Source organism: Emydura macquarii, unplaced genomic scaffold (assembly GCF_026122565.2).
Source record: "Emydura macquarii macquarii isolate MOO-44397 ecotype Brisbane River unplaced genomic scaffold, CSIRO-AGI_Emac_v2 contig_431, whole genome shotgun sequence".
Classification (NCBI taxonomy): domain Eukaryota; kingdom Metazoa; phylum Chordata; order Testudines; family Chelidae; genus Emydura; species Emydura macquarii.
This window is the reverse complement of record NW_027130568.1, coordinates 10654845-10680118: the sequence shown is the minus strand read 5'-3', so window position 1 is coordinate 10680118 and position 25274 is coordinate 10654845. Positions and strand designations below refer to the sequence as shown.

At 37.9% G+C, this 25274-nt stretch overlaps 1 protein-coding gene across 3 annotated transcripts in view; it reads right to left on the bottom strand.

Annotated features, from left to right (window-relative positions):
* ATP9B (ATPase phospholipid transporting 9B (putative)) overlaps window positions 1-25274 on the bottom strand; it is a 308847-nt gene that overhangs the window by 217579 nt on the left and 65994 nt on the right. For all 3 annotated transcript variants that reach the window (XM_067537529.1, XM_067537530.1, XM_067537531.1), the window contains one exon: window positions 14674-14732. In XM_067537529.1, coding sequence (XP_067393630.1) covers window positions 14674-14732 — 59 coding nt within the window. The remainder of the gene's footprint in view (window positions 1-14673; window positions 14733-25274) is intronic.

Sequence of the window (25274 nt, the reverse complement as noted above, 5' to 3'; positions counted from 1 at the left end):
ATAGATGAGGGAACTTCTGTCCCTGCCCAAAAAATAAAAAAAGAAAAAGAGATGTATTTTCTCTCCAGTAACAAAAGCCACAACTGTCTCCTGCATACAGAAAAAGGCTGTCCCAAACATTCATGGGTTTCAGAAAAACAAACTGTGCTTGACTCAACTGTCAAAATCTCCCACTTCCCTATCATTAAAAAACCCCCACTCATCTTCCACAATACAGCTATGCAATATATCAGTACATAAATCTGCAGCACACTGGTATTCATTTGATCTCATTCTCTCCAAATTCTCAAACAAATACTGTAAGGGATACTGGACAGGACTGCATAGGAATGATGAGTTAAGGACTTCTGGGAGGCTGAAAGTAGCAAGTAGAGAGAAAGGACACACTACTGAATAATTTTAAGTTCCCTTCACCACAGTTTAGGTCTGAAGTGACAACATACATGGGCCAAAATCCTAAAGGAGCACAACTAAAACAATATCCCTTTAGTTTTTCTGTTCACAGACCACCTTTAGCTACTATGGAGACCTCTGTGCCTCATAGAATTTAAGGTCAGAAGGGACCATCATGATTGAGTCTGACCTGCTGCACACCACAGGCCATAGAACCTCACCCACTCACTCCTGTAATAGGCCCATAACCTCTGGCTGAGTTACTGAAGTCCTCAAATCAATATACAACTTTTAATCTGGTGCTAATATATTTATCTCAACTGTTTCAATTCATATGCCACTGGCAAACTACACAATACATTTTACTTCTTACTACATTTTATATTTTTCCATACACTGAGAACACTCCTTCTGAAAAACACATGACAGTTTTTCCTTTTTCCAAAGCACTTATTCAAGCTTTCCTTCAGTAACTGCCAGACAGGCACAGCCGATATAAAATCATTTTGCATAGCTGGGGAGAAAGAACACAAGTGACAAGCTAATCGCATTGCTTGATGCAATTCTGGAAAATGCATACATGCCATGGTGATGGGCCTGAATAGAATTTTGCCTTTTTTAAATGTCTGAGTAAATTTAAGACTCGTGTAAAGTGCTGGATCAAATTAACTTGAGCCACAGATAGCAAATAAAGACACTTAACAAGTTTTTCCACATAGCATTCATAGATAATTCATTGATTATAAGGCCAGAAGAGTCCACTGTGATCATCTAGTATGACCTCTTGTATAACACAAGCCATAGGACTTCCCTGAATTAATTCCTGTGTGAACTAGAGCATTTATTTTAGGAAAACCATCCAAACTTGATTTAACAAATGCCTGTAACGGAGAATCCACCACAATTCCTAATAAGTTTGTTCCAGTGTGGATTGATTTAAATCAAAGCAAATTAAATCATTGACTTTAATCATGATTTAAATCAGCAAGCAGGAACCTTGGTTTAAATAATTGATTTTTATCATGTTTTCCATTCATACTTTTTAGTTATTTTCATAAGGAAGGATTGAGCCTCATTGTTGGTAACTATTAAAATATGGGGAGTCCTGTGGCACCTTAAAGACTAACAAATTGATTTGGGCACAAGCTTTTGTGGGCAGAAACCCACTTCATTGGATGCAACATATTAAAATATTACCATTAACACATTAAAATATGTTGATTTTCAGCTAAATAATGCTTTTACACTAAATATAGTGCTTTTTGCTAATCAAGAGAATACATTACATCTATACACATGTAAGCAATTATATACCTTATCTTACACTTATAATAATAATGTAAAAATTAAAAATCTGAATATTAGAAAATGCTGAATGATGCATTTATTTACTAAATGATTAACTTTTTATTTGTGATTTGTGTCAAGCTCTATTTGGATGAAAATTCAAATCAATTTAAAAATGCATAAGGACAGCATTTTAATTTTTTGTATTAAACAACACTACCTTAAATGTGCCGGATACAGAAGAAAAAAAGGTCAAAGTTTTAAATGCAAAACAAGTTAACTGATTTATTAAATTAAGGAAGTATTATCCGCAGTTAATGAATTGAACAGAATGTTTCTGGTCACTGTGTCTCAAGATTTTAAAACTAGTAGATCTCATCCTCAAACCCATTTTTTATGGTAGAGAAAACAAGCTTTCCTGCTTTTTTCTAACTCTCAATTTGCCTCTTAACTTTGAATGAACTAGTCATTGAACTGAACTAGCTGAATGAACTGAAATGAAGAAAATACTCTCTGCACCTGCGGAAGGGGATATTGTCGTCAAAAGCTGTTCTAGCTCTTAAACCAACTCTGGGTCCAGCTGCTTAGCCAGTTGCTTCCTCCAGTTCAGAGTGTGACTTTCTCAAAAAATTGGCAGCAAATATCAACTGCTTAATATTTTTGTATTCAATTGCATTACTTTACTATATTACAGTAAATTTAGGCCTTAATGTAGGTTGTCTATTTCAAATTTAATTTTAAACAGATTTATTTATTAAATATACACCTGTATTAAATTTCAATACAAAAATTTAAATGAAAAATGTCTATTTAAATGAAAAAAAAACTACTTTTAATTTTTTTTAAATCACCTTTTTTTTAAATCAATCCTGGCGCTGTTCCAGTGATTAATTACCCTGACAATTAAACATCTGCACCTCATTTCCAGACTGAATTTGTCTAGTTTCAACTTTCATCTCTGCAATTCAAACTTCAACCATGATCATTTGCAAAATTAACAACATATCAAAAACAGTTCTGGCTCTATTTTGTGCATAAACTCCCAATTGTGCCAAATTGTGTAGCAACAATTGTGATGTGCACAAATAGCAATGAAGACAGGACCAAACTCATTTTCATATTTTTCCCTAATCCAGTATTTGAATTCAGGCTGCTAAAAGATAGAAGGCTAGTACACCAACCTTGTGTATAGTCTTCAGATTGTAAGATCATTTGGGCACTGCTTGTCTCTCATTATGCATTTGTATAGTGTATCACAACTGGGTCCTGATCTTGACTGGGGATTTCAGGAACTATCATAATACAAATATCAATTTGTATTGATAAATATTAGCTTTGCCCTTTGAATAAAGTTTTACAAAAAATGCAATACATTTACAATGTGACACTTTGAAATCTTTTATTCCAAGCAGCACTTTAAGGGTACATCTACACAACAAAGAAAAAAACAGCAGCTGGCCCATGCCAGCCAACTCCAGTTGCAGGGCTGTTTCATTGCTGTGTAGACTTCTGGGCTTAGACTGAAGCCTGAGCTCTGGGAGCCTCCTACCCCGCAGAGTCCTAGAGCCTGAGCTCCAGCCAAACCCATAAGTTTACACAGCAATGACACAGCCCTGCAGCCTGTGCCCTGCAAGCCCAAGTCAGCAAGGATAGGACAACTGAGGGTTGTTCTTTGCTGTGTAGACGTACCCTAAATGTCTGTTTACCGATGACTTCATCTAAACACCAGTCACAGTAATCAAGACTACAAGTTCATTTTCATAGGCAAGACAAAGACCACACCACCATATTCAGGGATAAAACATTTATCCCATGATAAGACCCATCATCCATAATCCTGCTTGACTTGGAATTGAATTATTATTTATATATTTAAAAAATTATCAAGCACCTATTTCCTTAGTTACTGTGCATCGCACGCAACCAAATTTGACAAATTGACACACTTAGCCACTCCTACTTGCCAGCAAAAAAACAGATTAAGCCATCCAACAGTCAGAAAGATACCTAACCAAACAGCATCCTGCAGATTCCTATGTTTGTACTCTCAGGGCCAATGGCCCTCCTTGGAATACTGTGTCACACTACCCAAAAGTTCAATTCACAGAGCAAAAGAAACTACTTTCATTCTGCATTACAAGTGAGACATTAATCGTCATGTCAAGAATGGGCAAATTTTGAATTTCCCAAATGTCCTCACTATGGTAGTATTCAACTACAATACAAATACTTGAAAAGCACAGTTAACTCATCTCAACTGCCATATTTTGCAATATTATATGGGATTCTTTTCTGTTTGAGTTCTGAAGACTGACAAGAAGGGTTTTAAAATCACCAAGAAATCTGAAAAGCTTACAGCCTGTCTGTCCCCATTCTTTCCCTTAAAAAATTGGAAAGGGAGAAATGACAACAGCTATTTGTGGAGAAGTCCAATAGGTCAGGGAAGCTATAGTCTGCTGGGGAATGACAGGCCATAGAGACAGTAGCATTGGTGTTTCGTACTATTTTGGGCACCCATAAAAGTACAGTGAGAATAGTCTGAAAATTGCCTCACTTTGGAGACATTGATCACGGATATTCATATGTTTAAGAAATAAACTTAAAATCTCCATCACCAGCAAAAAAAACTCTGATATATAAAAAACCCCTACATTTTCAAGAAACAAAATACTACAACTTTAACAGTTCCCATACTCCCTTTTTCTTTGGAAATGCATCAACTGAAAATGTTTTAATTTACTAGCCTACTTGAACAACAATGGTATGGTTCTTTGGGAAGAACTTGCTCATCTGTCTTTACAACTGGTGATGAAGTTTTGCAATGTAGGCCATGTACTAGAGAAGGAAAAGAATCTAAAGAAACATTACAATCATGAAATAAACGGTGGAATTTATGACCTATTACCAACTTGCAAGGACTAGGATCAACTCAACCAGGAACAGCCTGTGTTCTGAATGGAGAGAAACTGTGGTAAAAATTAACTTTACTAATGTACTATACTGAATCTACACTAATTGTGCACATACTACGTGAAAAACTAAAAGACATAAGACAACTTCAAAATTAAATAAATCTTTCCTTAAATGACAATAACAATTAAACAGCTGTCGTGTCTTCCTATCGATTAGCTATACATTTTTACAACTTCTCTGCCAACTCTGACATAAATCCACTGAACACGTCTCAGGTTACTGGCCTCATGCCTAAAAACTTCCAGTTGCTTGTTAAGAAGCTAAAAACTTGAACAGACAACATCTTGGCCAAAAAAACACTCATCTATCTTCTTTAGAATTAAATAGAAATCCCAAATACTACCACGTTTGGTTACATCAGTTCTACAAATGGCTATCAACTTTCATAAAGAAAGTAAGTCTTATTATAAAGCAAAGCTATATTTATTATTAGTGCTTGAAAAATCTATCTGGTACCTGCTAACATGAGAATTAATCTTACTAGCCCCGGTGAAGGATAAAACCAGTCATATATTGTATTTAATACTAACAGTGTCAACGTCAATGTCTCATTTTAACAAAAAAATTAAATACAACTTAATACATATGCCTTGTTTTTGTTCCTTTTCTTCCTGGTTTCACTGAACTTATTACCTTTTCATTCATAGTTAATCATAAATTCTCTTCTTTCCACATGACTGGAATAACATATTTGCAAGGAAAAGTTTTCCCTGGTGAGTGGGCTAAGTTGGGCTGGCCAGAGAGTGGCTGGCTCCATTCCTTGGAGAAAAGGGAGGAATAAATGAATAGAGCAGCAAAAGCACTATTACTCCTTAACAGGAGGAGAGGAAAAGAGAAGGCAGAGACCAAAGTGGCAGAGGTCATTGCTCTTTTGCTGAAGCAAACAGAGTGTTATAGGCATAACTTCTTCTTAAGAGAAGAGGAATAAGGTTGTAGCAGAGAAGCTACAGAAATATTATGAAAAATGTTCCCTATTCTCTCCCCCACATCAAAATTAGTTATTTTTAGTGAACAACTAAAATTTGAAAAGCTTTGAACAACTAACTTTCGACATTCAGGACACAGGTGCAGCTAATGGGAAGAAGATGCATCTCCTCCTTTTTCCTGCTGTTATGGAGAAGTGAAGCAGTATGATTTAAGGAGAAGACGAGCTCTTTGTTCTTCATCTCAGCAACCCAACAGAAAAGCTGCTGTTCCACTCCCCACCACTGATTTCAATAGACAGACATTAGCTGGTTGTTTCTACTGAGATGATCTTCAATGAAATAGATATTGTTGCCATTTACATTGGTCACAAGGCTTCAGAATTAACCCTATATTGAGACAAATGGAGCAGTTTATACCTCATCCACTTTTTCATGTTGTTGCTGACTCAGGAATAGATCACCACAGCATCCAAAGCACATTTGGAATGTTTTGTCCAAATCAAGATTAGAAACCTCATTTCTTTAAAAAAGTAAAATTGGTGCACAATTCTTTGGCAAATCTTGTGACAGTTCCATTACTGTAGACTGTTAAACACACAGGGACCTATTAATAGCTAATGGAGATGTCAGAGGGCCATAGGCTCATTAGTCTTATGTTAGAGAGGTTAAAGGGAAGCAGACAAATTCCCTGTATACATCATTGTACAGTCCAAAAACTTAACTAACCAATTTTGATGAAAAATCAGATTATAAAAAAAAAATTCTAGCCACGTCATGACCAGTACTGTTTCTGGATAGTACGGAACCTCCTGAAAAAACTCAGCACCTGCTAAGGTACTGTTATATGAAGCCTTAATACTTACTGCAGAGCGGTTCCAAAGAGAATGGAGCTAGGCTGTTCTCAGTGGTGGAAGATGACAGAACTAGGAACAATGGTCTCAAGTTGCAGTGTGAGAGGTCTAGGTTGGATAGTAGGAAAAACTTTTTCACTAGGAGGGGAATGAAGCAGTGGAAGGGGTTACCTAGGGAGGTGGTGGAATCTCCATCCTTAGAGGTTTTTAAGGCCCAGCTTCACAAATCCCAGGCAAGGATGATTTAGTTGGGATTGGTCCTGCTTTGAGCAGGGAGTTCGACCAGATGACCTCCTGAGGTCCCTTCCAACCCTAATCTTCTATGCTCCTATGGATAAAGAAATAGCTATCCACCAAGAGAAGAGAAACTGATTACAAAAATGTGCAGCATCTCTTTGTTGCAACACAGTACCTGATATGTCCACCTCTCGCCCCCACCTAACCACCTGGTGCATCAGCAAAACCTCAACCTGACCTTATTAGGCCATTTCCTCGCCCCTCCTGAAACTGACCAGGTGACCAAGAGCAGCTGCCTCATCACCCAGCCAAAGGTTTGTCCTGGTTCAAATATCTCCCCTCCAATCCGGAGCAACCTTGGCTACCTGAAGCCCCTAGTATAAAACCGGGGCACGCCCCAGGCTCCGGTTGAGAGAGCTCACCGTCCGCCAGACTGATTATCTGTCCCATCCCTATCTCTCCCGCTCCCGACTGACTCCGAGCGCGTATCGAATCGTACAAGCCGTCTTTCTGTGTTTCTGCTGTTCAGCAAGCTTCTGGGTGTCATGTTGCAGCTCTTTCTGATGCTGGTAAGACGTTAACCCTTTCTCTCCTCTCTCCCTTTTAGCTTTCATTTAAAACTTGCTCTAAAAGTAACAGCCGTACCCCCCCCCCCCCATCCGTATAAGTAAAAGGTAATCTAGTTTTTATATTCCTGTTGTTTTAATAAACCCTTAATTTCCAACTGACTCATTATTGTCTCTCAGGGATCATTAACCTGTCGGGTCACTCTTAATAGAAAGAGTGCCAAGCATGAAGATTGATATCTATACTGTATGCATCACAAATATCCTTAATATTTTAATCTAACCAAAAACCCTCTTTTATACTACATTTATCAGAGTGGAACAAATTGTAAGACCAACTAAAAGACCACAGACTAAACACCTCATTATCAACACTGAGTGTTCAGAAAAACTCATGAAGGTACACTGCCGCTAACTGTATTAATTGGGATTATGAATCTATGCATTTACATATGTACATTATTGTTCAAACTACTAAAACATATTTAAAATAAGCAAAAATATTGCAATGAAATGATAAACTACATTTTACTGTTCTGCCACTAGGTGGTGCTGTTTGTAACAGACCTTATTTTAAATTAGCCTCAGCCATACTTGCCAGTTCATTAAAGGATCTTACGGAAGACACGTCTCTGGTCTCTCTCTATGAGAAGGAAGCTCTGTAGTCAGTCTATATATGGTACAGAAACCTGACCTGCTAGTAGCAGTCCTGCAGCCTACCATGTACAAGCTGCACATGACATGGTGTCAGAAGTAAACTAATGCCAGAGGAGAACAGAAACAGAAGGAACAAAGCAATAAAGGTGGCAGGGTCTCAAATATGCCACTCTTCAATGTCCTACACAACTTTGGTATTGATAAACCTTCAGAATGCACTAGAAGCACTAGTTAGCATTATTTTGCATCGCAATCAAACTCCACATGAAAACCAGAAACATTCAGGTATGCTCTTGAATTTATGCTATGGGGAAGCAGGCAGATGTTTAACCTTTACTGAAGATAGTCAAAGATCACCATGAAACAGTTCTTGCGCTATGTCTGATGTATACTTTAAACCTCAGAAAAATGGGGTTTATGGAAGAGCATGTTTTCACCAGAGAATTCAAGGACCACAGGAAAATGCTGAATGTTTTATAAAAACATTGAATGCATTGGCTAAAAACTGTTTTGGGACTGCAAATTATGGGATATGCAAAATATCAGAGACAGGCTGGTTCTTCAGTTAACTGATAAAAATCTTTCACAGCAGTTAGAATTAAAAACAGACTTAACTTAAACTACACAAACAGGAAAACAGACAGAATTAGTGGAACAGCAAAACAAAGACAAGAAAAACCTGAAACTATCTTAGAAGCAGTGAAGAGACTCACAGCATGACTGCCAAAAGTCATCATCATAAGACAACTGAGGCTAAGAGGGACAAAATCCAGGAAGTGTAAGCAGTGCACAAAATATAGACATTTGCAGCTGTTTGCCATACAAGACAGTCCGGGAGTTGACTAATATTACAGGCAATCAAGAAGAAACATGTCTGGAACCTAGTATGTGTGATCACTGTCCAGGCAAGCTTGGTGTCAACTGAATATTCATGGAAAGTCAACTGACAGAGTAGCAAACATCATAGTCATCTCAAAAAGGACTTACAATCAATCACCTCCAACCCCTCCCAGAGCTAAAGTCACATAATAGCTCTGACTAGCCCTGGACGTATTCTGAACTGTATAGTCCAATTCACCACAGAAACAAATTAAAGTGGAAACTGAATTAAAGAGAATAGAACAGATTGGCATAATCAAGACAATCTCTGAGCATGGTGTGCCCCGGTGGTACTGGTTACAAAGACAAATGGAAGAATACAAATCTGTGTGAATCTTAAGACTTAATAAAGCAGTTTTGAGAGAATAATATAGCCTCCCCAACACTGTATGACTTACTCTCCAAAGTGAAAAGAGCTACAATATTCTCCAAGATGGATGCCTCCAGTGGATTATGGCAAATTCCTTCAACCAAAGAAAGTGCTAAACTGACTACTTTTATCACACCCTTTAGAAGATTTTGCTTTTGAAGATTACCTTTTGAAATTACCAGTGCACCTGATATTTTCCAAAGACAGATGGCAGAACTGTTAAACACAAGTGAGCTATAGTTTTCATAGATATTTCATATATGGGTCTTTGACAGATGAACACAACAAAATCATTAATGGATTTGTAATTCTAATCAGTCAGTCAATCTAGACTGAAGCTAAACAAGGAAAATTGCATTTTCCACTTTGTCCCAAAAACGTGAATTGGGGTGACAGACAAAGATGGAATCAGTCCTAGCCCTGAGAAATTAAAAGCAATTTGAGAATTGAATGCACCAATAAAGGTACCAGAACAGAGAGGCATTCTGATTATCATAAATTATCTTGGTCGATACCTACAAGATCCTTCTAGAGAGGCAAAATGAACTGTTCAAGTCCAACAGCTCTTGGTTATGGAGGTCAAATTAGCAAATTGCCTTCATTCAAGGTAAAAAATCTCAACAGCTCCAATTCTCAAGTACTATCATATGAACGAACCCACAATGGTCAGTGCAGATGCAAGCAGATATTGACTATGTGGTGTACTGCAGCAACAACATGGATCTGAGTGCAAGCCACATGCATGTTGTTCTTGCACAGTCACAGAAACAGAAAAATAGTATACACAGATTGAAAAGGAGTGTCTGGTAAGCATATGGGCATGAGAGAACTTTTACAGATATTTATGTGGATTGGATTAATTTAGGCTGATAACAGAACATAAACCTCTTGTAACCCTCATCAACTGAAAAGATCTGGATCAGACACTACTGAGAGGTCAGTGTCCATGGGTAAGGTTAATGCGATTTAACCCAATTGCTAAATATGCTCCTGGGGGAAAAAATGGAGTAGCAGACACTGTCACAGAGCCTGGCATTGTACTCAAAGATGACAAAGGCGTACATGGATACTGTGGACACATACAGATCTGTGTCAGAAAAGAGGCTACAAAAAGCAACTTCAAGAAACACACAACTTCAAGATGTTCTTAGTTTCATTAGGGCCAGCTGGCCCAAGTATCTAAAGGACATTAAGGAAGCGACAAGAAACAACTCTGCAGTATGTGGACAATTAAGCAAATCAAATGGATTGATGATTAAAGGTGACTGCTTCATAATCCCAAATAAAGTGAGAATAAATCCTAAATCTCATCCATGAAGGACATCAAGGACTAACTAAATACTATGAACAGGCCAACCACTCATTGTGGTGACCAGTCATCAACAAGGATAAAGAATAAAGTATCTGCATGAGAACAATGCAGAACAGACCAACAAAAAACAAAAAAGCCTTTAAAAACTCCACCTCTACCACACATACACCTTGGAAGAGACTAAGTACAGATTTAGGCAAATTCAGAGGACATCATTACCTGGTCATAGTGGACTATTTTTTCCAGGTATATAGAAATAATGTACTTTTAAGATGTAACAAGATACTGAGAAACTGAAGTGCACTCTTGCTTATTTTGGTACTCAAGCACAAATAGTGATGGACAATGGACCACTATTCACTTCAGCAGAATTTGAGTCATTCCAAACATATTATGATTTTGAACATGTTACTAGCAGCCCACATTCCAAAAGCAAATGGAGAGGCTGAGAGAGCTGGATAGATGGTCAAGAAAATCCCACAGCAGGAAGATCCATTCCTGGCTCTTTTGAGTCATAGACCAACACTGATAACAGCTACTGGATATAGTCCAGTAAAACCGCTGATGGGAAGACAACTTAGATTCTTTTCTAAAGTCAGAACTGTAGTTATATCTCCAGAGTGGCCAGACATGAAGAGAATAGCCAAATCAGATAAAAAGGCAAATAAGAGCTTACAGACACTTTAATAACAGACATCACTCAGAGAACTGCCATGTCTAGAACCTGGTGACCATGTTTGCATCAAACGGGATGGAGAAAAAGGATGGACAACTCCAGCTGGTGTAAAGAAAAAGAATTCAGCACCCAGATCATATGTAATCAAGGCCAACAGTGGAGAGTTCAACAGAAACCTGCAACATCCTACAGTTTATTCCTCAGAAATAACAATCAACAGAGCAAACTCTACAGAAGGTGGACGCAAAACAAGAAGATGGTGACTGAAGAATTCCTAAACCAACCACAGCTAGTTGTTACAACTAATGGACAGCCAGATGACCAAGTTGTTACATGTTCAAGTCATGTAACTAGAAAATATTCAGACACTTAACAGACTGATATGTACTGAACTTCAAATGTAACAGGATAGTATAAATTTTGTAAATGGTAGAAGTTAAGAACTAAAAGGAGGAGATGTAATGGAATGCTAAACTGTATAATATGGTTCAGTCACTAGATGGTTACACTTTATGTAACATCTCATTTAAGCTAACTGGCAGTTCATTAAAGGATCTTATGGAAGACATCTCGTCTCTCTCTCTGAGAAGGAAGCTCTGTAGACAGCCTATATCTGGTACAGGAGCCTGAACTGCTAGTAGCAGTGTTCAGACTACTGGGTACAAGGTGTACATGTACATGACAAACAGGAAACAAGCAGCAGTGTGTCCTGATTACAGAAGAATACTTTCATTTCTTTTAGAACAGTGTTTCCCAGACTTTTAACAGCTGAGCTCTCACTTCAGGAAACTTAAATGAGTCTCACTTTCTGAAATATTGCCATGTGGTGTTATCTACCCATCTTATTTTATAAACAATTCACGACACTTCCTAGTGGATAGTGCTCCAAGTTTTCTCCAAAACCACAAAAGCAACAGATTTCATTGTTTATTTCAATTTAGATGAGAGCCAAAACTCACAAAAGTCATCGACAGGTCTGTCTATGTCTTCTTCCTCCCCACGTCCCCAATCTTAGGTGGGGACTACCCTACGTTTTGAGAAATGCTGTTTTAAAGGATGGGACAGTGAAGTTAATCAAACTCAGCATACACCAAGACCCCTCACTCACATCCTTTAAAAAAACCCTGAAAACTTACCTACAATGACCAAACAGACCACTTGCTCATTTTGAGTTGTAGCATCCATTTGACAGACCGTTTGGATTGTGGGTTCTGTTCAGTTTGAGACATTCATTCACTTTATTGTAAAGCATTCTGCACATCTAAATGCATTATTAAGATTAGACAATAAAATACATCTTGACATAAACAACATTGTTAAGTTTCTTCCAATACGGAGAGGGAAATACATATCTTCAGGAAAAAACCCACATTTTTAAAAATTAAACACTGTCAAACGGTTTTTTTTCTCTTTTATAATCTAGGAGTATTTTTTCCTAATAAAAAAAGTGAGTTTCCACCCTCCTCCACCCCATCTCTCCCCACCCTTACTTAATTTTTAATAAAGCTGCCTCAGACTTTTCTGTCTGCTGCACTAGAGGGTTGAAGAGCCTGGAGCCTTGCTGCAGAGTTTCAGTCCAGCTTATTGTGAGGTGCATGGAACCTTCCTTATAGAGAGTATTGATCTGAATTTCCAGAAATCTGTCAGTTGCAGACTGAATTCAGGAAAGCACCTATGAATTCATAATCTGAGTCAAAGTGAACATGGACATCTCATGATTGATTTTCAGCCTCTTAGGGGGTACTTGTTACACAGCATCTTAAGGGCTGTCTAGATACTTGTGAAGAGTATGCTCTTAGAGGTCCAGATAGGGGTACATGTGCTGCCTTGCTATTTTAAGTGTGCTGCTATCATTGGCAGAAATTTAGTTATGAGACTTGGAAGCGCTAAAAGCCACAAAAAAAGTACTTTGTTCTGACAATGGTCTTTGCCTATACAGAACCTCACGTATTTTCAATTTCAATAGATTGGACCAACAAAAATGTGCAAATAAGTATTATTTTAACTCAGGAGTTGCAACCTAATCTTATGGACTTAGGGAAAGAATTATTTTTGCTTGGGCATGGGGAAGAAACAGGAAGGAAACTGAATCCCTTCTCTACTTATTAATGAGCAGCTTCCTCTATGCAGTTAGAAGAAGGAAATCACTTCCACCTTTAGCACTTTCTAATGAATGAGATCCTTAAAAAGAGATGGGGAGAAAGGGTGTGGGAGCAGCTTGAAGTGGAATTGAATAGGGTACCCTTTCTGAAGGACTTCTTGGACTCCTTTGCAAGAAATAATGATACTCCATGCAGTAAGGAAGGAGGAAAAATAATTTCCAAAAGGGAGTTTAGGAAAAGTGTAGACATAAATAAAAGTTTAACAGAGGGCTCTCTGCCAAACTGACATTTGCCAGATGAAGCAGCAACAAATGTGAGCTTTGACTTTTGATGCCTCCTTCTGTGCCTGGTAGAGAATGACTTGATACTGATCCTATGATGCTAGGAGAAAGTCAGCCTCTGATACCTGCAAAGTCAGATTTCCAACATGAGCTTGTCTGAGAAAGACCCAAGGCACAGAGCTTCCACTGATGGGAAAGCCTTAAGCTGGTTTCAAAGTCCCAACAGCATCTTAGGGTAAAGCTTCACAGACTCAAGTGGCCTATAGTGTATGGACCTTTCAGACACCACTTATGCTCATCCTTCATGGGTATTTTCTCATTACAGGAAGAGCAGAGCTTGAACTTGAGGACTTTCATAAACCAATTCCCCAGAACCACTTGTAAAAACAAAAACTGAAATGAGCAATTGGGCAGAAAAACCTTTTTTTTTAAAAAAAAAAAAAAAAAATCAATAATTACAACATGAGACAAAAAACTAATTTAGCCAAAGAAAGAAATGACTGCACGTGAAGGAGGAAGAGCAGACTTAGGGTTTCCTGTCTCTCTCACTACCACAGTCAAAGGTATGGAATAGATTTGGTGAACAGTTCTTTATACAACTCTCGTATTCAAATGTTCCATTACATAAAAGAACACATGCATGTTTTCAAGAGCCACTGTTTTCCAGAGGGTTCTCACACTTCTAGCACAATTAAGATCTGTACTGAATTTTTTTGGAAACCTCTGAAAACAAAACTTATGAGACATATTTGGGAAATATACAAGAATTTTAATTTGCCAGGGAAAGACACAGAACAAACAAAATAAAAATGAACAAAAATAAACAGATTTATAAGGCCAAAAGGGAACCACCATGATCATCTTTTCTGAATGCCTACATAACACAGGCCATACACATTCACTCAATTTCTATAGAGAAAGGAAATAAAATTATTAATACATATAAATGCATATGTTTATATTCAATTAGGATGAATTAAGTTCAAAGGAAAAGCAAAATTGCTTTTAGATTGTGAAAAAACTAAACTGATCTAAAAATAATTGTAAGTAGTTAGTATTTCATAACTATTTCAATATACTTTTCTTCAATTTCAAAAGAAAGTCAGCATAAGTGTTAATAGTTGGCATCTTTATTGTCTAAAATATATTTTAAAAGCATCAACCTTTTCCACTATGATGAGGTCTCCAACTTGTATGTCTGAACTCTTAACTTGCACTTTACCTTAAAAAAAAGGAGAAGTTTAATCAGCTTAAGAAAATATCATCAAAATCACAAGAATACAAATTGTACTTCAAGATACTACTACTGTTTTGGGAAAACAATGTTATTAACATAAAACTGATCTTTAAAGGTATATCAAAAAAGTAAGTAGCTTTAAAGTGGCAGATTGTCACCAAATTATTTATCCTAATAATATATTCAGAGATTCATGTTGTTGTATTTATAATACTGATATAACCAGGTGCTACAAGAATAAAAGCTGTGAAAGATGCTTGCGTATGATCTACTTCACTAACATTATGGCTCAAATCGTACTGAAAAGGCATATGGAGTCTTTCAACTCATCTAGTGTATTAACAGTTCAGATCCTGGCTAAGTCAGAAGTAATTACCTGTATTGCTGCAGAGTGCCCTAACTGAAATGAGCTGTTAGTCAAAGACCAGTTAACAAGTGGGCAGCTTTATACAATCACAAAAGTCATTGTTGGCACTGATTGACAGTAATGCTGGCAGTAACAGTGAAGCAGAGACACCAAGATTTCAATGGATATAGACAATTACTATTCTCTCACGTCAAAAGAAATACTTCTACGTCATGAAATTTGCAATGCAGCGCTTTATATTTTACCTGTCTGAAGTTAGAGAACTTCATTCTCCAGAGCTGTCAGTCCAGCAATTGCTAGGAACTCTAAATTCATATTTTAAAGAAAAACTCAACATTTATGTAGTAATTTAAATCTTTAGAGCACTTTACAAACTTTAACTGATAAATCCTCAACAATCCAGTAAGGTAGATAATTTTCATTACCACCATTTGATGGGTGGATAAGAAAGAGAAGTTAAGTGACTTGCCCAAGGCCATAAAATCAATCACTGATGGGCCTAAATTAAGAATTCAGGAGTTCCTGAATCCCAGCCCTGTGCTCAAACCACCAGACAATGTTGCTTTCCTGAAGGACAAAACATGTAGATATACCTGGAAAATAAAAAGATGACCACACCAAGTATTTATAATCTTTTACAAGAAAGAACTCTAACAAATATCAAGTTTAGCAATCGCTAACTAAGCAGAGAATTTTTATTTTTATACATAAAAGCTCAAGAACTGAAATACAGGGCTAGACAACTACAAACTTCAGTTTTTCCCCTCAAATTTGATAGACTGAACTAGTATCATGTAGCTTACAATCAGTCACTGATAATTATTGCCCTTGCTCACATGTATTAGAAATAAAACATCCTTTTCTGGAATGAACACAAGTGAAATTCTCACACTATGTAACAAAAAACTATTTTAAAAGTATAATAAAACAAATGAATTTATTAAAACAGTACATTAGCAATTTAAAATATTAACTAAGGAATATAAATATTATAGAAAGTAGGTTATTAATGCAAGTGCGTAATTAAACAAAACAAAGATGAAAACCAAATTGGAATCCAGAGGGCCCAACTCTGCAAATCCTTATTCATCTGTGTAATCCTTTTTATGTAAGTATTCAATAGGATTGACTTCAATGTAATTTCTCATGTGACTAAGTATATTTGCAGGATTGATGTTAGCATTAAATATGTTCTGAGCCATTTTTGAAAACAGGTATTTTTAAACACTAAACATATAAAGTAGTAATGATTTACAATTTCAGTGTCAGTCTAATTAAAAATAAATGAGCACAGCTCACTGAGTTGTCTATTATGCTTGAATACACTCTTCACAGCATCAGCATTTCCAAAACATGGAAACATCTGAAAAGAGAATGAAGAGTTTTGTTTGAACTCTGCACACCTCTTTTCAAAAATGCCAGTTTTCATTACTGACTGATAAAAATCTTTTACATATGTTTCCATTCCTGATTGCTATCAAACACTCCTCACCTTTAAAAAACATCACATCTTTATGCTCACCTTTAGAGCTCTACAATAGTTTTGACAGTTGAGGGGGAAAAAGATATCTCCCGACAGAGCAGAAGACTGATATAAAGAGCTGCAGGCATGAAGCATTAATTAAGGTGCCCAGCAGAAATTTCACCATAACAGTTATTGAAATGTTTTCTGCACAATAATTTTAGTCTGAATCAAGTCTACTAGCAGTACTAAGATCAACCACTAACAGAATAATTTGACTATGCATCCATATGGTAAAATCCTACTAATTCACACTAGTCACTGAAGACCCTTTACAGATTACTAAATCTTGACAATTAGTAAGTAATATGTTTAAAAGAATCAAAAGATATGAACCATAACACGTACTTAACAGCATAGATTAGTTACAAGTTTCGAATACCATTAAAATCTTTACTAGTAAATATGCAATTTTGCAAAAGTAATTAATTCTTAGTAATGTGACTGAGTTCTGCTCTTATTTAAATCTTTGAGTGCGCAATGGCCATATTTCTGTGTGAATTATCAAGATTTCAGTCAGTGACATAGAGATTATTGATGACACATAATTCACTAATGGTTAAATAGGTGTTTTCTCATCTATTTGAAATATTCCAAACATCCTTCAATTGTTTTTGCATTAACATTTTTAAGTAAACTTAGGGCTCCCAAAATCTAACTAACAGAAATTTCTTTAATGATCCCTTTATCCAGTCCTGATCTTTTTCTTGGCAAATTCAGGTTCAATAACATTAAGGGATATCTTAGGGAGCTGTATTTATCTTCAAGACTCTTCAAATTCAGTTTCTGGTCATAGCAAATCTCGTTTTAGTTGGTTCCCCCACTTTTTCTATCTACATCACAGCCTTTTGTTTTCTTCATATTTTACAGCATATATATCCTAAACTATTGTGAAAAATCCAGTTGTAATAATACTAATTACATACAATGTAAGTGACAACTATGGGAGTTGTAGCCTTAGACCTATCATGGCATACATGCTGTCATTTAAGAACCAAAGCATCCAGGAATTCCAAACAGATTGCCACTAATAGCACTTTTATTCAGTTCAAGGCTTTGAACTTCCTCGCTGTGGCATTACCCCTCCCACCAAAAAATTATGTAGCTATCACTAGAATGCGAAAAGTCAAAGGCCATTAAGCCTCACAAATAAGAAAGGAGAAATTGCAAAATCATCAGTCTGGGGGGTTATCTTAGGCAGGCAAGACGCAACTATGGTTGGCTGTAGTTATGTAGGGTAGAACCTTCACACTGCACACAGTCTTAACAATCCTGGAAACTTTACTGTTCATAATAAAGTACCTGCATAATTTACAGGACAGTAAGCCTAACTTCAGTACCAAACAATCTGGCTGAAACTATAATAAAGAACAGAATTATCAGACATATCACAATTTGTTGGGGAAGAGTCAAGATGGTTTTTGTAAAGAGAAATCATGCCTCACCAATCCACCAGAATTCTTTGAGGGAGTCAACAAGCCTGTGGACAAGGGTGATCCAGTGGATATAGTGTACTTAGATTTTCAGAAAGCCTTTGACAAGGTCCCTCACCAAAGGCTCTTAAGAAAAGTAAGATGTCATGGGATAAGAGAGAAGGTCCTCTCTTGGATCAATAACTGGTTAAAAGATAGGAACCAAAGATAGAAATAAATGGTCAGTTTTCACAATGCAGAGAGGTAAATAGTGGTGTCCCTCAGGGGTCTGTACTGGGACCAGTACTGTTCAACATACTCATAAATGATCTGGAAAAAGGGGTAAATGGTGCGGTGGCAAAATTTGCAGATGATACTACTCAAGACAGTCAAGTCTAAAACAGACTGCAAAGAATTACAAAGGGATCTCACAAAAATGGGTGACTGAGCAACAAAATGGCAAATGACATTCAGTGTTGATAAATGCAAAGTAAGGCACATTGGAAAACATAATCCCAACTATACATATAAAATGATGGGGTCTCCACTAGCAGTTACCACTCAAGAAAGAGATATTGAAGTCATTATGGATAGTTCTCTGAAAACATCCATTCTATGTGCAGTGGCAACAAAAAAAACTAACAATGTTGGGACTCATTAAGAAAGAGATAGATAGACAGAAAATATCATATTGCCTCTTTATAAATCCATGGTACAGGCACATCTTGAATACTGTGTGCAGATCTGGTCACCCCATCTCAAAAAAGATATATTGGAACTGGAGAGTACAGAAAGAGAGCAACAAAAATTTATCGGAGGTAAGGAACAGCTTCCATATGTGGAGAGATTAATAAAACTGGGACTTTTCATCTTAGAAAAGAGATGCCTAAGGGGGAATATGACAGACGTCTATAAAATCATGACTGGTGCGGAGAAAGTAAATAAGGAAGTGTTATTTACTCCTCCTCCTCACACAAAAACTAGGGATCACCAGATGAAAGTCTTAGGCAGCAGGTTTAAAATGAACAAAAGGAAGTATTTCTTCACAGAACGCACAGTCAACCTGTGGAACTCTTTCCCAGAGGGTGTTCTGAAGGCCAACATGATAATGAGGTTCAAAAAAGAATTAGGTAAGTTCATGAAGGATAGGTCCATCAGTGGCTATTAGCCAGGATAGGCAGGGATGCAAAACCATGCTTTGAAGTGTCCCAATCCTCTGTTTGCCAGAAACTGGGAATGGGCAACAGGGAATGGATCACTTGATTACCTGTTCTGCTCATTCCCTCTGAAGTACCTGGTACTGGCCACTGTCAGAAGACAGGATACTGGGCTTGATGGACCATTGGCCTGACCCAGTATGGCCGTTCTTATGTTCTTAGACTCTTACCCGAAGTTTAAAGATAATATTAACATAGTAAATCATTATTAAACAGTAGTGCATATTGTGGAATGTCTTATTTATCTCACTTTACGCTGATTACACATTTATAACTTTATATCTCATGGTCATAGTTGAAGAAAGCATGCTTAAACTTTGGTCTGTAGATCAGATTATTATTTCTTCAGAATGAATTTGAATAAGGGATAGGACATAGCAATGTCCTGTTAAAAGACATTAGAAGAACATGGCTCAATAACACAAAAAGTAGTTTAAAAACTTGAAACATCTACAAGCAATACTTTCCTTAGTCTGTCAGAAGGAAGAGTCATTATATACCATTTCAGAGAACATTAAAATAATGCAATATTACATCTTAGTGAAGACACATTTAGAGAAAAAACATGCTGTTCACTGCATAAATTATTTTTGCAAACTATTTTTCCCTCTAAAAACATCTAACTAGCTAAAATACTCTTTACCATCTGTGTAATTATCAATAAAAAGTCCAAAGCTGTCAGAATAGGCTGTGCATCTAGACTTTATAGTCCACCAAGGCGCAAGCCTTTTCCCTAAAGCAATATGCAGAATTACGCAGAACTAGAACACAGAAATAATTGTCTATAGTAATTCATTACACTCTCAAGATAAAGTCTTTTGAAGTGAATTGCAATGATTTGAAAAACTAATAAATATCTCATATGTGCTAACAAGTATTTCCTACGAAAGATCCTAAAAACAAGGTAAACAAAATATGCAGTTGCTGTAATAGAAAGGACAATACTCACCGTTTTATGGCACACATTCCCTAATACATAAATATAAGTAGTTCTGCTGATAAAATAGTACCTTTTCTCAGAAGACAACATTTGACAATAATATGACTTCCATTCTACCAGAGACTGACAGGTCTGGTCATTCCCCTCTTAAGTTTAGGCAGTCTGAAGAACTATTAAGGATCTGTGGCCCTTTCTATCTAGAATACAAATTACTTTTTAGCAAATGTCTTGGTAACAGAGTAGGACAAGAAAATCAAAAATCACAGAATCATAGAATTGGAAGGGACCTCAGGAGGTCATCTAGTCCAACCCGCTGCTCAGAGCAGGACTAACCTCAGCTAAATAATCCCAGCGAGGGTTTTGTCAAGCTGCATCTTAAAAACCTCTAAAGATGGAGATTCCACCACCTCCCTAGATAACTCATTCCAGTGCTTCACCACCCTCCTAGTGAAAAACTTCTTCCTAATGTTCAGCCTAGACCTCCCCCCCTGCAACTTGAGACCGTTGCTCCTTGTTCTGTCATCTGCCACCACTGAGAACAGCCTAGCCCCATCCTCCCTGGAACCCCCTTTCAGGTAGTTAAAGGCTGCTATCAAATCCCCCCTCATTCTTCTTTTCTGCAGACTTAAACAAGCCTCGTTCCTTCAGCCTCTCCTCATAAGTCTTGTGCTCCAGCCCCCTAATCATTTTTGTTGCCCTCTGCTGGACTCTCTCTAACTTCTCCACATCCTTGTTATAGCGGGGGGCCCAAAACTGGACACAATACTCCAAATGCAGCCTCACCAATGCCGAATAGAGGGGAATGATCACTTCCCGTGATCTGCTGGCAATGCTCCTACTAATGCAGCCCAATATGCTATTAGCCTTCTTGGCAACCAGGGCACACTGCTGACTCATATCCAGCTTCTTATCCACTGTTACCCCCAGGTCCTTTTCTGCAGAACTGCTGCCTAGCTCATCGGTCCCCAGTCTGTAGCTGTGCATGGGATTCTTCCGTCCTAAGTACAGGACTCTGAACCTCATCAGATTTCTTTTGGCCCAATCCTCCAGTTTGTTTAGGTCCTTCTGTATCCTATCCCTACCTTCCAGGGTATCTATCACTCCCCCCAGCTTAGTGTCATCTGCAAACTTGCTGAGGGTGCAATCTACCCCATCCTCCAGATCATTGATAAAGATGCTGAACAAAACCGGCCCCAGGACTGACTCCTGGGGCACTCTGCTTGTGACCGGCTGCCAGCTAGACACGGAGCCATTGATCACTACTCATTGAGCCCTATGCTCTAGCCAGTTCTCTATCCATTTTATAGTATAAACCAGTTTAAGATATTAAAAAAGCAGGCTGAGGAAATAGACAAGAGACACCTGAAAAGAGGAATTCATGTGCAGGATATGGAAGATAAGTGCACATTTGGCTCACCTATCTATGAAATTCCAAGAATCTACCACATGGCATATTTAATCTCTTGAAGCAAAGAGTGGCAGAGACCAATACTTTTCATCAGCTCCAGATTCTCCTTATCTTTACAGTACAAATAAATATATAACTAACAGCTAAGGCTGAAATACTTTGTTTCTGGAACAAGCAGTCTTTTACATAACAGCGAGTACCACTGACATTCAGAACTCTGATTCAAGACATTTTCTGATTAAAAACAAAAGCGCCAAAACTTCAGCGAGTCTTAATGAGAGACCAGCATCCTATAAAGTTGACATATCTTATACTATCATCATCATTCAGGTCATAAATTGACATTCTTAGCTTTTTACTTGTCAGTTCACTCTACCCAACTAATAAGCTTTACATAAATATCCCCCTATAAGTGCTGAAAACAAAGTGTTTGACTATGACAACACTGAATAGACAGATACAGAGCGAGGTATTCATAGGTAATTTGCCCTGCACTAGCCTCTTTTTTGGTACACATATTCTAAACCCAATAGTAAATTGCATAGCAACACAATACTATTGACAAATAACAGAACCAGCTAAAAATGATATTAAGAAAGAAAAGGCAAAGGGAGGGAAGGAGTGTCAGGAGAAGTGGGAGTTAATGAATCCTGAATCCAATCCTCTGACCTATCAACTTGTGTGACCATGGACGACCTGTTTAACCTCTCTTTACCAGTGTTCACGTCTTTGAAATGGGAGAGATACCACCAAATTTATAGGAGAGCGCTGAAGCTTCCACATTTGGACAGCCCTTTATTGTATAGATGATGCTATATAAATGTAACATTTTTAAAGCGCAGTTCTACTCCAAAAAGTAACTGTCTAAAAATGTCATCAATTCTCTTGTTTTATTGGGTCTTAAGATCTAGTGTGCTCCATTAACAAGTAAAAAGATTTTATTTTCAAATGATCAGCCCTGCAAATTTAATCTAGAATATGAAACTGAATTTCTTCCTCCTCATTAATCATTGCGAATAATAAAAATTTTACTAGCCATATCCTAAATTATACCTATGCTAATTATATTTAGAGATGTAAGTACTAATGTTCTTGATTTTCTCATTGTCCACATAAATTGCTGTCCACAAAAATAAACTTTTTTAATCCTGCTATGCTCTTGGCCTCAGTTGTTTCTTGTGGCAATAAATTCCACAGATTGAGATTTTTTTTAAAGTATTTTCTTTCACCAGTCTTAAATTTTTGTCTTTCAGTATAACTGAATGTCCCCATTGTTACTGTGGCTATGTCTACTCTGATGGCAGCAAATTCACCGCCATCAGATCAATTTATCCGGTTCCACTGAGCAACAGTGAAGACATGCGCAATCGATCTGAAAGTCGATCTAATAAAACCACCTCCCCAAAAAGTGTAGCACTGCCTCGATGGGTAAGCATTTCCCGTTGGCATAGTGCAGTGGAGACGGCACACTAAAGGGAAGTTTGTGTAACTCCCGTCAACTGCTGCCAATTTTTACTGGCAGTGTAGACCAGGCCTGTATTACTGGAGAGGGTAAAAAGGATTTACCTTCCTCAGTCTTTTTTTATCTTACATACCTCTATCATGTCCTCCTTTATTATAGCTCATCTAACCTAAGCTCCCCTAATGTTTTAAATCTCATTTCACTAAGCAGTTTTTCCATGCCCCTAATCATTTTCTTAGCTCATTAGCTGCACTATAGTTAAGGTTGTGATACACAGTTCAGTTCCTTCTTACCTAACAGAGATTCTGATATAGAGGGGAAGAAGCATGGGACAAGGAATGGACATGTGCAACACAACTCCAAGAACAACAGTTACAGAACAGATTAATAACCATTTTTTCTTCTTTAAGGGAATTGCACATGTCCATTACACTTCAGGTGACCCACAAGCAATTCAATCTGGAAGACAGTTTCAGATTCTACCTAAACAATGACCATAGAATTCCTTGTCCAAATTTTGCATCTTTTCTGGATTACTTACACAAGTCAGTATGCTGAATATACCATGACCATGTTGCAGCTTTACAAATGTCCCTTATAGGTATCTCAGACAGGGAAGCTGCCTGGGATATTGTGGAGTTTGCAACCACCCTGCTTGATGGAAGTACTTAGGCAACATCACATCACAGAATATCTGAAGAGAACATAATAAACCTTCACTGTCTAAGGAGAGTCCATGACCAATGCACATAATTCTCACAGAGATAATAGCTGTTAAGAAAGCTACCTTCAAAGACTGATGCAGCAAACATCGGTTCAAAGGTAGAACCTTTCAACATTGCCAGCATCAAATTCAAGTCTCCCAGGGAGGAAGAGGTGTGATCTGAAATATGGGGGGTACAGCCTGCCCAAACTCTTTAACGGATTGACATAGGGTTAGAAAATATCCAGCATCCCATCCCCCAGCTAGTGGGTGGAATGCAGAGATAGATACCAGATGAACTCTAAATAAACTAGCAGAGAGGCTTTGTTGATTCAGATGAAACAAATAGTATTCTGAAGTAGTCTGAAGCCAGGAATGGCGAAACATCCTTCTGCTACACCCATATGGAGAAATACTTCCACCTTTACAGATAATACCTGGTAGATGGCTTCCTGCTGCTCAAAAAGATGTTTAGCAGATCCACTGAGTGCCCTCACTCTTGAGATGTTAAACATGGAGCATTCATGCTATGAGAGAGAGTTTGGACAGGCTGGGATGTAGTACATGACCATGGTACCAAGAAATTATGTCAGGATCCAGGGGTAAAGCCAATGGAGTCCTGACTGATGAGCATTGGTTCTCAATTCTTTTAAGCCTATGAGGCCAAGCTGGTGCTATGAGGATCATGAGGACATGAACCTGTCTGATCTTGTATAACACCTTGGGGAGTACAGAAATTGGAGGGTGTGATCCAAGAACATCTCAATACCAACTGGCAAAAGGATTACAAGAAGACCCGGATGTACAGGTTGATCACAGGATGTTTATGAACCACCACATGTGATGAGGCCATGAAAAAAGACTAATGCAATCCTAGGATGCATCAGGTGAGTGAGGTATTTTGAGTAGAAGATAGGGAAGTGTTATTGGCATTACATAAGGCACTGGTGAGATCTTATCTGGAATACTGTGTGCAATTCTGGTCTCCCATTTTTAAGAAAAACCGGTTACCTACCTTTTCAGAATTGTTTTTTAAGATGTGTTGCTCATGTCCTTTGCAAGTAGGTGTGTGTGCGCTGCATGCACAGTCAGAAGGTTTTTCCCCTAGCGATACTTGTCAGATTGGTGCAAGCACCCCCTGGAGTAGTGCCTCCATGCCGTCGTATAAAGGACCTCGCTGACTCACCGCCTCTTCGGTTCCATCTTGCTGGCTGGATTGACACAGGGGAAGGCGGGTGGGGGTCTTGGAATGGACATGAGCAACACATCTCAACAACAGTTACTAAAAGGTAGGTAACCGTTTTTTCTTCTTCAAGTGTTTGCTCATGTCGATTCCAGGTAGGTGACTCCCAAGCTGACCATAGGAGGAGGTTTGGAGCTCATGGAATCACCGACAAGCACTGCACTGCCGCAAACTGTACCATCCCTGGCCTATTGGATGATGGCATAATGCAAGATGAACATGTGGATCGATAACCATGTTGCAGCCCTGCAGA